The sequence below is a fragment of the Amblyomma maculatum genome, chromosome 11 (genome assembly GCF_055883805.1).
Source record: "Amblyomma maculatum isolate TAMU_Amacu chromosome 11, ASM5588380v1, whole genome shotgun sequence".
NCBI classification, from domain to species: Eukaryota; Metazoa; Arthropoda; class Arachnida; order Ixodida; family Ixodidae; genus Amblyomma; species Amblyomma maculatum.
The window spans coordinates 75055510-75067955 of NC_139354.1; the positions used below are offsets into that span (position 1 = coordinate 75055510).

General features: G+C 41.4%; 1 protein-coding gene across 6 annotated transcripts in view; it reads left to right on the forward strand.

Annotated features, from left to right (window-relative positions):
* The window catches only part of LOC146174189 (receptor-type tyrosine-protein phosphatase H-like), a 165925-nt gene continuing 153479 nt past the window's right edge, over nucleotides 1–12446 (forward strand). For 2 of the 6 annotated variants that reach the window (XR_014702078.1, XR_014702079.1), the window contains exon 1: nucleotides 1–616. Coding sequence is in view for 4 of the 6 variants with exons in the window: in XM_084584377.1 (XP_084440503.1) it covers nucleotides 515–616 (102 nt within the window). In the remaining 2 variants the exon portion in view is untranslated. The remainder of the gene's footprint in view (nucleotides 617–12446) is intronic. The other 4 variants (XM_084584377.1, XM_084584375.1, XM_084584376.1 and 1 more) reach the window with 4 other exon arrangements.

The following is a 12446-nucleotide window of genomic DNA, read 5'->3' on the forward strand; positions in this document are numbered from 1 at the left end:
GACGCGAGATTCGCCAGCTTTTGTTACTTGAAATCGGAGAAGCGCGTATGTAGCAGTAGCGAATGCCGAGTCAAGGTGGCGCTTCGATCGCCGCCGCGTTCCTGCGTCGTCTGCTACTGCCGCAACTGCGGACTCTTCTTGGGTTGCAGACGACACCACCCCCGCTTGCGGCGTTGAGGACGAGGAGAAGGGAGAACGCAGTAGCGGCACATGACGAAAGGGGGTGGAGAAAGAGAAGATAGGCCTTATCGGAGGTCAGCAAACGGTTCCAAAGGTTCCGTGCGAAGCTATTCCTCCGCTAAAGCAACGCATTGTGACCGTGGTCGACGCTGTGTCTATCTCAGGCCTGTGTATCTCCGCTGTGCAGCAGAGTAGCGGACCAACATCATCCGGCGTCCGCGGTCAGAGAAATGTACTCGGCTTCGGGAATTGTGCAGCTGTGCGCGTCAGAGTAAAATGACATGCCCCGGCGTCGGGCTGCGTGCTGCCTCGTACTCGGGTGTTTTCGTTGTGCATGATGGGGCGTTTTCGAGCCAAACGCGGGACGCTGCTCGCCTTGCCCACGGCATGGACCGGATTTGCGGTAATGCTCCTCTCGTGCTCGGCTTCTCTAGCGGTGAGTAGGATGTTACAATTTCAATCTATTCGCTAATATGCATTTATAGACGATGTCATGAGAATATTGCCTTGAAACATAGATGCTTATTAAGGTGTACTATTGTCCCTAACCAAGCTGCCCGGTTTCAGTTTGTTGCCGCTCGTATAAAGTAGCACTTCGCTAGTAGAAATGTATTGGATATTTTTTGCAATCTTTGTTGGAGGGGAGGGGGGGGGGGTGCAGGTCTGCAACGCATACGCTGTGAGCAGGAAGGGTTCTCACGAAAATACTTTTACCATACTTACGAATCCGTGTTCAATTTTGAAGCGCATGCTAGTTTGGCGATATGAGAAGGAATTTTGTTAAAAGATAAAATAACCCTAATACTGTTTTAAGACCAGTATTTGTGCTACTGCTAGCTTTAGGAGACTAGTGAGTACGTTGTAGCATCTTCTTAACAAAACAAAAAAAAAACTTGCGAACTTTCTTTTCCTCTGTCTTGTCAAAACGTCGCCAGAAAAATTTCGACATACTGATTACTAATTACGGAAAATAAGTACATCGGGCCTGCATTTCAGAAAAGATGATAACTAGTCAATATGTGTGGCTCGCAGTGCATTGTTAGTATAAATTTACGCCCTTTTATATCATGAAACATTATATAATATCAAAGCTTTTTTTGGTCGCAGTTGTAACTACTATTCGAAGGGTGCACCGTAGCGCCCGCTAACGCTTTACTACAAGCAAAGGACGGCTATGTAAACGCGGCAGCGAAGGCTATGTAGTACGGTGATATCATGTAAGACAAATTTGAGAAAGCTGCATTTGTCGAATAACATATCTCAGCGATATCAAACATGTTTGTTAGCAGGATACAATATTTGACCCAAAATTCAGAACGTTTATTTCTGCGGAGATGAATAGAGAAAATGAACTACGTTCTGTGCTGGATATGTATTGCGTTCTCTGCTGTTGCGTACGCCTAACATCCTCTGGAGTTTCTAGTGTTGTGATACTGAGCCCTGTGCTCAAATAAAATTCCATGATTGGACACATTGTCGACCGTGATATACCACGCTAAATTTAGGAGCCTATAGACATTTCCGAGTGACTCACTGAGTTCACCGCAAACGCCACACGATGACTATCAGGAGCGACGCAGTTTGAGGGCAGTTGCTATCAAACTACTGTGGCGTGAAGCCAACGACTTCATCAGCTTAGGTGGCAGCAAACAGCAGCTAGATTTGCCGCATACTGGAGAAAAAATTGCTGCACTTACATACAGAGGTGGCATTGCTGTCGCACTCGCTGCTGTGATATCACTATTTTTTCTAATCGCCTTCGTTGGGATTTAATAGATCAAAGTAAAAGATAGCGTCTCTTACAAGCGACTTTCATTAGGGATAGTTTTATTTTGTTTCCATTGGGCAAGTGTGCCAAGTGCTCGAAATGACCTGCAGTCAGTAGCGCTTCCAAGTTTTTCTTTTTTGTTTGCGAACAGTGAAATATTTAGTAAAGGTGTTCAAATGCAAGTAAAATAGAAAAACCTACCTACGTGATAAGTCTTTCTTTCTTAGCAGCTATATTTTTACTTGTACGTCAATAATTCTGCTTTGGAATTTGCACTGAAAGGAAATATTCCAGAGACATTGATGTGATCACCGCTATAGAATAGGTATGAAGAGAACTTCTGCAATCGCATTGGTTCTTATCGGAGATTATGGCTAAGTACTGCCATTTTTGTGTTGTAGAAAAATTCAAAGCTCTTTTCAAAGCTAAAAACTGTAGCACTAACGTAAACAGCTAGGTTGCTGAAATAACTCCTTAACGCATATGTCACCCACAAAACAAACTCTAAATCACGCTTTTGAGACCGCACAGAAAAGATGATGCCTACAAGAGCATGGGATAGCCTTCACACAACATATCCCTGAACATGATAAAAATCAGCGTTGGTGCACTGACTGTCCGGCCGAGCGACATGTTATTTTGAATAGGCTAATAATAATGCAGCTCGTCAGCACGATCTCTACATAGGTTTTTCAGTGCCAGTGACATATCATATTGCGGCGGAACAAATTTAAAGATAAACGCGTCCGCGCAGGCTGTGCGGCCATTGCTTAGTGACTGAGAAGTCTCAGCGTACGAAAATATTTATTCAGCCAGAGGTAAACATCCGGGATGCTAAAGACGAAAAAGAATGCAGGAAATGCCTCTCTTGCAGAAGCAGTCTCTTCACTTTTCAAAACGTCTCTCGCGTAAAGGCTTTCATAAAATCCTGTCGAAATACTTTTAGCATACGCCGTGTTTTCTATATGACTCTCCGTGACTATCATTTACATTGAGTAATTCAGGGACCATTGCATAGAGAAACGTTTTCCTTATCGTTAAGTTTAATAAAATAAAGTTCAATTAATTTAACCGCCTGCCTGTCGATGACCAGAATCTGTGGTCTGTCCATATAAAGTGCGTGATGAGCACTGGTGTAATAAAGGAGGAACTGAATAATATCAGCCAAAGTATGTAGCCCAGACAAAGGGCCACTATACTTTAGTGCAATTATTTCCAGGATATTTTCGCTATTGGGTAGGGCTACAATGCTGCCATTTTTCAAACGCTTGCTCAATGTAAAGTTGCAATAAAGTTCACACATAATACTTCGTACCGTGTTTGTTTTTCCTGTGTGTGTCGTATGTTGAGGCAGTTTCTTCAAATCTTAGTTTCTCTCCACATGAGCCGAAGACAGCACTCTACCTCCTGCCTGAAGTTCCTGTTGCTTTAGAAATTGCCTTTGTAGCTTAAACAGAAAGTCTATTACTAAAATTCAGTCAGAGTATTTAATCGGGTAACCAAAATGTTTTCGTCCCTAATTGTAATGAACAAAAATAAATTTGTGTCCTAGTCCAGTTGTTTATAATATTAGGTCGCACCCATTTATAGCGTGCAATGCTCTTCAATTCACTTGCAACAAGGCTCGTGTGAATTCGAATTTACATCCACTGTTAGACAAATAAATCTGAAGTGGGCACGCGAGTGTGTTTCCTTTTTCTATAGCGCTGTTTATTGCTTCAAAGCTTTAGAGGTTTGTTGAGATGAAAACAAAGGCAGTGTAAATGTAAGTAATGTTTGTAATGTGACCAGTTGGTTGTGCATAGCGGCGAATTGTGCAAAAAATAAAATGGGTTTCTTTTTTCATGTTGTCTCCGGTTCTCGCCCATGTATGTCTACTTTAGAGTTTACTCCTTTTTCTATGCAGGGCTAAATGGATGCAAACATTGTGGTTCGTTATAACGAGAACATGAAGCGAGCGCTTATGGTATCTATGCGTCAAAGCGCGATATACGTAGCGTTTGTGCACTGGGAGATTCGCTGCTACCAGGGGTCGAATTCTCATTGTCTTCAGAGCTTTGTAAAGCCAAAGAAAATTCAGTGTCTATTACTCTGCTCTAGAAAGGACGCTTTTAGTGCTGGAAAGCAGGTACAATATCCGCATGATATATACATCACGGCAGGGAAACAACAGGACGTTACACGACTTTATTTTCTCGTAAATTTCTTAAATATATGTTTTTTGGCATGGTCACAATTAGACACATATTTGGCTTGAAAACTAGAAGGTTTAAGGTGAGAAAGGTAGCAGTTCTAAATCCTCCAATATTGCAATGCCTGTGCCCAGCTTTCGAATTGTTTAATGGTGCATTTCTCTCCGCTTTACCGCGTGTCAGCAATTTTAAGCGGCAGAATTTTATGTGTAAATCAACACGTGTAACAAAAACAGCACCCATCTCGTCCATCAACTCCACTTCCATAAGCGCATGAGGCCCAATGAATTGCTCTAAATTTTGAGCAACAATCTAAATAAACGGTTAAGCAGTTTGTTATTATCTAAGCTTGTAAGCTTAGATTGCTATATATAACAATTTGTGAAAAATATAGAACGCAATATAAAACCTTCTTGACGAAGTAGTTGCAAAATTTACGTGAATTTTTCTGATCTGCTCTTTTACGTAAGAAATTGATAAAATTATTGGCTGCCTAACATTAGGAACCCAAATTAACTTACTGAGGAGGTCCTAAAATGCCAAATTAAGAATACAACTCAGTAAATGCTCCATAATCATCCCAGGCGGAAATTGAAATCAGTCTAGTCTTTAGTGCGCACCCTTCACACTTAGGTTCGAACGTAAATACGTCAGTTAATGAAAATGCTTCTAAAGCTGTGTTTTAGTTAAAAAAAGAACTCAAACATCCCTGACTACAAGGTACCACTGAGTGGAATGTTTTAGAGGAACACCAGATGTTCTCGTATCATCACGTGTGATAAACTATACAAATAACTCTAATTAACGCAATCAAAATCTACCTCTCCGTGTTTAAAGACAATAACCTCCTCAAATAACCTACAGTAAACATTACTGCCATCATTTTTGTCCTTATTAAATGCAGTGTTACCATCAATGTCTCCTTGTCGTCTTCAACTAGAATAAAACGCTCTGGAATGTTCTGCGAGAGCTACTCAACGCACGTTTCCTACTTATTCCTATAAGCCCAGAAATGTTCTCTCTATGGATGATCATGTTGTGCTCATTACATTTCTCCAGCTTATAGCGGCGAAGCGGTACCATGCAAAGCCACATGCTACATGCGATCTAGTTGTGCTTTTTGGTTTGTGGAATGTTCAGGCTATCAAATGAAACAGTGATCAAAGGAAAATCAGCCTTTCCTTGAAGCTTGACAGTGCTCCGCCACATAATTGAAACATAACCAGCTCTTTAGCTGTTTATGATAGAGCGCTGCTGCTAAAGCACCATTGCTGGGTTTCGTATGCACAGTTCAAGTGCCACCTTGGCGGCCTGCTTTCAAAGCATGGTCACAGAGCGAATAAACAAGGGGCACCTCAAGCAGATGATAAAAGCGTCAAGTTCGCAGTCTGGGAGTCTGCAGGCTTCTCGTACATGTTTCAGACTCTTTTCAAACGATAAGATACGCCGACCGAGGACCTTGGATGCTGTCTTTGCGCTGTTGAGTTTCGACAGTGTCAAAACTTGCGCATGCAAAGAAAAAAACAAGGATGTACAGAGGGCTCGAACACGACCCCAGACGACAGCGCAAGTGTGAGAACTACAAAGTCAGCAGCAGTAAATGTCGGTTGTGTTCATTGTCGAGAGCGCTGTGGCCCTCACGAATTCTTCTGTCAGAACATGCTCCACTAAGCGGGATTGACTTGAGCTGAAGACAGTGCATCCGACACCTTTCGCAATTTTGTAATAAAGTGAAGGCATCTGTATGCGTGCATTAAGAAAAACTCTAATAAAACTTTCACTTATGTCATCCTCCTTTCTCTAATGTTCTATAAGCGGTAATAAGATTGTTTCAGTCAGAGTGATAAAGAGTTGCAAAGCGTTATGAGCCAAGCGTAATTTCAGCTTCAACTGCTTGCTGTTACAACTCCTACTGGTACTCGACTGTTGTTCGCAAAAAGGCGGGTTTTATATGCTCCGTGGCAGCAACGGTACCATTAGGCGAAAACACGACACAAGGCACCTTGTGATGTGAGTGAATGCTAACAGCCCCAGGTTACCTAAGTTCCCGAGCCCTTCGCCATGGAAGTCTTCCCAGTGTGACTCGCTTTGGGATATTAAACGCCTTATAAGCCAATTTCAGCATGTAAGCATTAAAGAAGTGCGAAGTGAAAATAGCGTTAGGTGCCTTGAAGAAACCAAATGAAATTTCAAACATTGAAATTTACAAAATAAATAAATTTTTCTTACTTCAGCAGAACTAATGACGTGAAAAAGAAGGGCACCGCGTCAAAAAAAAAAAAAAAAAAAAAAAAAAACCTTGGGTAACTCCTGTAATTACGAACACAGTAACATTTTTTGAAGCAGCAATAATACAGAACAGTTAGTGCCCGTTAATGCCGTCGGGCGCAACAGCCCTACCCCTGCAATCGAAGCTTCATAGAAAGACGCGCTGCATGAAGGGAAGTGAAACTTTATCCTGGTTCAGTGATCTGTGGTAGGGAACAGCTCATACGAAAGAGACAGGAATTACTTAGGTTACTTCACCTTATTCATTTTCTACGTATATTGCTTCCATGTTCATTTTTTTTCGTTTTTTTGTTTTGTTTTTTTTTCGTTTTTTTTTTGTTTTTTTTTTCTGGTTTCATTAGTCTTTCGAGCTGAAAATAGGACAGACAGTGCTGGATATACTGAACTGGGGCCTCACTGTAAGGAATTCTCTCTTCTGTTAGGATGACTTTGGGCACTGTGATTTTGCAGTCATGGATGTAACACGATAGCTAAGCGGCCCAGTTAGTGATACATTTTCCAAAATATAACAGCGCGAACAACGGCAACGAAGGGTAGAAAAAAACAGGACAAGGACTTGACCTGTGTTTTTTCATCGTTCGTCCCCATTGTTCGCACTGTTATTTTTTAGAAAATGGATTACACACTTGCCCTACAAAGGTCAGCATCAGGTTGTCACTGATGAGGAGCTTTATTAGTGTTGACTAATGCAAGATATCTAGGTAGCACTACTTATTCACTGCCATAATGATATGATTTCTTTTTATCTCTGGGTGTAAAATTGCCGTTAATTATTATCAGTTATTGTGTCATTATATCTTTGATAAATCTATTTTTCTTCGTAATTATACAAAGGATATTGCGGCATCACTGTGGATGTTCTTTGGAACTGTAAGACTGGCAGGAAGTGGTCAAGGGATATGAATGCACTTAAACCTTTTTCTGCGGAGTAATATTAGCTTGTCTGAGATATATGGGGAGGAATAAAGGGGGTTACATTCTATTTTCTCCTGTGACAGCACCAGCAGTTTATATAGTGGGGATACACGATCGTTTTTTACTACTGACGGCCCGCAAACGTTTCCCCTCGATAGCGTTATCTCTACAGATTTGCTCTTATTTAGAATACTTGATATCAGAAAAGCGAGAAATGAACAGAATGTTTGGCACAAAAAGTTTCAGGACGTTCAGCATTATATTTGTCTGCTAAATATATCTGTAAAGTTTTTGTTCTGTAAAGAGAGTCAAATTTCGTTTGCACTTTAATCTGTAAAACCTTCGAGTCGTGGTATCTGGTCGAAAAATGAAAAAAAGATTTCAAATAAGAAAAAAATTAAAGCAGTGAAATTGAGTTTAAAAACCTTAAACGGATACCATTATCAGCAAGAATGCGTAGTCTAAAAATATTTTATTCACTAGCCACATACTGATCTATTCATTGGAAGTCAACAGCCACTCGTGTACATTTAAAATTTCCCTGCCTTTCCTCCTCCTCCTCCTCCTCCTCCTCCTCCTCCTCCTCCTCCTCCTCCTCCTCCTCCTCCTCCTCCTCCTCCTCCTCCTCCTCCTCCTCCTCCTCCTCCTCCTCCTCCTCCTCCTCCTCCTCCTCCTCCTCCTCCTCCCGCCCATCAATCTGTCTCTCTTACCCTAGGCTGCAGCTTCTCAATTCTCCAAATTTCGCATTGGCTCTTGTACACGTTAAGATGTTACAATATGCATGGCCAAGACGATTAGAATGAAAGGGGTTCAGGTATCCCTCACGTTTTTTCTTAAGCACCTACACACGAAATGTTTTGGGTTTTCATGGAATCCACTTTTCAAATATATCAGATGACTTCTTCACATAAAGGCGAAACAAGTACTCGACAAACGCGTTCAGTACCGTCTACTCGCAGAGGGCGAACAAAAACAGTGAACGTTTCATAAAGCATTAACGCAGAATTCAGAGTGACCTCTACGTAGGTGTGCCATATGTTATTTTATATTAAGTGAGCTGGTTTTGCTTTTGCTATATTTATTGTACTCAATAAAAGATCCACTGTGGCAGCGATCACACATGTAGAAGCGTAGGGCGAAATGACAAAAAACAGCTCGTCCAGTTTGGTAGACCGCACGTTTATTAAAAAAACAACAAGAAGGAACCCAGTTTCAAACTTTCTCCATATTTCTAGGTAAAGAGGGGTGTCCAGAAAAATTAATAGGCACCGCAAGGTTGAGGTGGACCTACTCAAAGTTTGCGTGCATGAATAACGTTATAATGCGGTGAATCTGACATGAAAAAAGAAAAAATGTGGAACTTACAGTTGCACCAGTAAACACGCCACGTCGGTTCAAAATTAAAATGTCAAATAGCCGTCGCAATGATGCCGCTCGCTGAGATATTTTTGGGCGTAGTTTTAATACCATGGTGTATCTCCAGCACAGAATATATTTTTGCGACCAGAAACATATTGCCTGCCTGCGCACGGCAAACAATTTAAATGCAGTTAGGAACATTTGTCTCAGCATTATTATGCAGGAAGGAATATGAAAAAGCAACCATGGTTGTTTTGTTTAAAAAAAAAGCATGGTTGTTATTTTGTTTCCGAGAGCGCATTGGTGGTTAGATGTAACGTTACTACTTCATCCAAAAGCAACTGCTTTAGGATGAAGCCCCCCAATGCCCTCTCTGCCGCATCAGTGTCTCTGAGGCTTGTGCATACCACCTGTTAATAGGAAATCCCTTCTCTATCTCCTGCTCTTTGTGTGTGCTATGGCAGCGATGCTAGTGCTGCAGGACTGAGTCGCATCCAGAGTCACCGGTGCACACCGTGAGAACAGAATGAGCTTATCCTTAGCTATGTTTCTCCTGTAAATTTCTAGACAGTAGAGAACGTAGTGTTTCGTGCAGGAATCTTCTCTTGGCGAAGTCCCCTTGCAGTTCATGCTTTTTTATGTAAAACAGGCTTTATTTTGTATTACAGATTTATTGTTCTGTCGCATAAAACAGACCACGAACTATACAGGAAGAGTAGTACTGAGATATTCTGCGTGGACTTTTATTGCAGAAGTCAGGTAACAAAAATGGTCTACGTAACTGCAGTACAACATTTTTGGTGCAGCAATATATTTGCGCAAATCATGTGGGAGTTGGAGATAACAAATATTTAAACATGATATACGTGAATTTAAGTTCATAACTTTTTTGAGCAGCTTTGCACTAATTCTTATTCAGTTTCACAAGAGTTTCCTTCAAATATTTTTACGCACGTTCACTTAGCGTGGGAAATGTACTTGGAAGGTCATGTACGACTGCCAGGATCTCCGCGTTAGTTTTCTGTCTGAAATACACTAGAAATCAACAAGTTTGTATTTTTCTTTCTTTATCTCTATTCCACAGTATTATCTGCCATACTGAATCAATTCGAGATATATTGAGGGAAGCGCTCAAGAAACTACGTTAACACATTAGGCTGCCGTCCACGTCTTAGGGCTAATTTGTGGTTATTTCAAATCGCCTATCTTGCTAATTGGATTGCAGTGCTGTTTTTGTTTTGAACGGAGGTGCTGCAAAGTCAGTGGAGATAATGTCCTCCTGTATGCCATACAATCGATGCTCGTATCAGAGAAGGCAATAAGATACAGAAGGTGTTAGCAAGGATCTATGGGTTCATGTGTTTTATTTTGGTCGCTGGGCTCGACGCCACAAAGCGACACTGTGAGTGATGTCGTTTTGGAGGGCATCGAAAATTTCGTTCACGTCGCTCAGTAGACGGCTTACAATGCGTTCGAGAAGCGGCCGCCACAGCCGGGATCTAAGCCATGCTCTAACACTGAATCACCAAAGCAGGTTGTGTGCATATGTATTTATGTATGTGTATATGGGGAGGAAAGAGTGGATGCATGTAGTATTATATATGTGCGTGTATATGGATGTGTACGCTTGAATGTATGTATGTATGTATGTCTAAATGAGTGCCTGCAGGGTGTCCCGGAATTGTGCGTCATAAGTTCCTGTAATGTCTGATTCAGTAAGGTCACGCATGAGATGCACCGACATTTCCGTTCAGTGCGTTGCCGTAACGCTTACTGCCGAGGAATTCTGTCTTTCTCCTAGGCCAGGATATTGAAAAACATCCTTTTCTACAGTTTATTATAACCGTGTTTGTATCATTTCGGACTGCCACTCTTCGCCCTCCTGCCTCAATGGTCCTAAACCCTGTGAGACACAAGTATGTGTGCATGCAATATGTATGCATATATGCATACATAATAATAATCATGCATACTGCATTATACTGCATGCAGAATATACCACACGCATACTGCGTGCATCTTTGCGTACATGCGCACATACATATATCGTTATCATCATCAGCCGGACTATTTCTAGTGCAGGGCGAAGGCTTCCCTTCCTCCGATTAACCCGGTACTGCGCTAGCTGCCTCCACTTGGCGCTGCGAATTTCTTAACCCCACCCGCCCACTTTTCTGCCGTCCATACATACATACATACATACATACATACATACATACATACATACATACATACATACATACATACATACATACATACATACATACATACATACATACATACATACATACATACATACATACATACATACATACATACATACATACATACATACATACATACATACACACATACATACACACATACATACATACATACATACATACATACATACATACATACATACATACATACATACATACATACATACATACATACATACATACATACATACATACATACATACATACACACACACACACACACACATACATACATACATACATACATACATACATACATACATACATACATACATACATACATACATACATACATACATACATACATACATACATACATACATACATACATACATACATACATACATACATACATACATACATACATACATACATACATACATACATACATACATACATACATACATACATACATACATACATACACGCACACGGCTGTCAATACCCGTTGTTGACATTTTCCCCCGTCCCTTGCAAGAGCTCTTCGCCGAGGCTAGTCTCACCTGTGGAACCATGTTCCCATCGTCATTACTTTGTGTCAATAGGTCGTAAGCTGGCACCAAATTCCAAATGATTTCCAGTGCGGAATCTGCATGAAAAAACGCTCATCCCAACCGAGATCCTTGGCGTGGCGCCAAGGCCAACGACTTGCCTAAGCAATACGCGCAACGTCGAAGGCGTGATTCAGAGCCGACGCTTCCGCTAAACGGGGAACACTCGCCTGAGGGGGAACTTCTGTGTCGAGGAGATCTCATCGGAGGGAAACAGGATGCCGTAGCGACAGGACTTCTCGCTGCTCTCGAGATGCCTTGTCGGCGTTGACGCAAACTGAGGCTGGAACGAATACAGGAAGGCAGTCACCCATTCAATCACTTCGATCCTGGCAGCGATTTCAGTTTAAGAAATTTTATTACGAGTTACGTACGTACACACTTAGTCAAAAGTCCTGAAGCCAAGCGATTTTTATTTCAGCGGCAGAATGGAGCCGCCAAACCATTATTAAAGGCCAAAAACATTTAAATTGCTTAGAAATGATTTCTTATCACACATACAAAATCTCTTGTATTATTTCATAGTATTATATACTTTATTGGCACTATGACGGCTTTCTTTTGTGGCTGAGACGAAAATCCTTTGACTTCAGGAGCTTTGGCAAAGAGTTTCATCATTATCATCAGCCAGGTTGTTCTCACTGCAGGACAAAAGCCTCTCCCATTTTCTTCCAATAAACCCGGTCCTGTGCTAACTGCATACACTTCATCCCTGCGAATTTCAATCTCATGCACCCACCTAATGTTCGGCCTCCCCTTGATACGCTTACCTTCCCTTAGAATTGAATTCGCTACTCTTATAGACCATCGGTTATCCTCTCTTCGAACCACATGTCTCTGCCCATGCGAATTTCTTCTTTTTTTATTTCAACTAGAATATCAGTAACTTGAGTTATTTCTCTGACCAACTCTGCACGCTTCCTACATC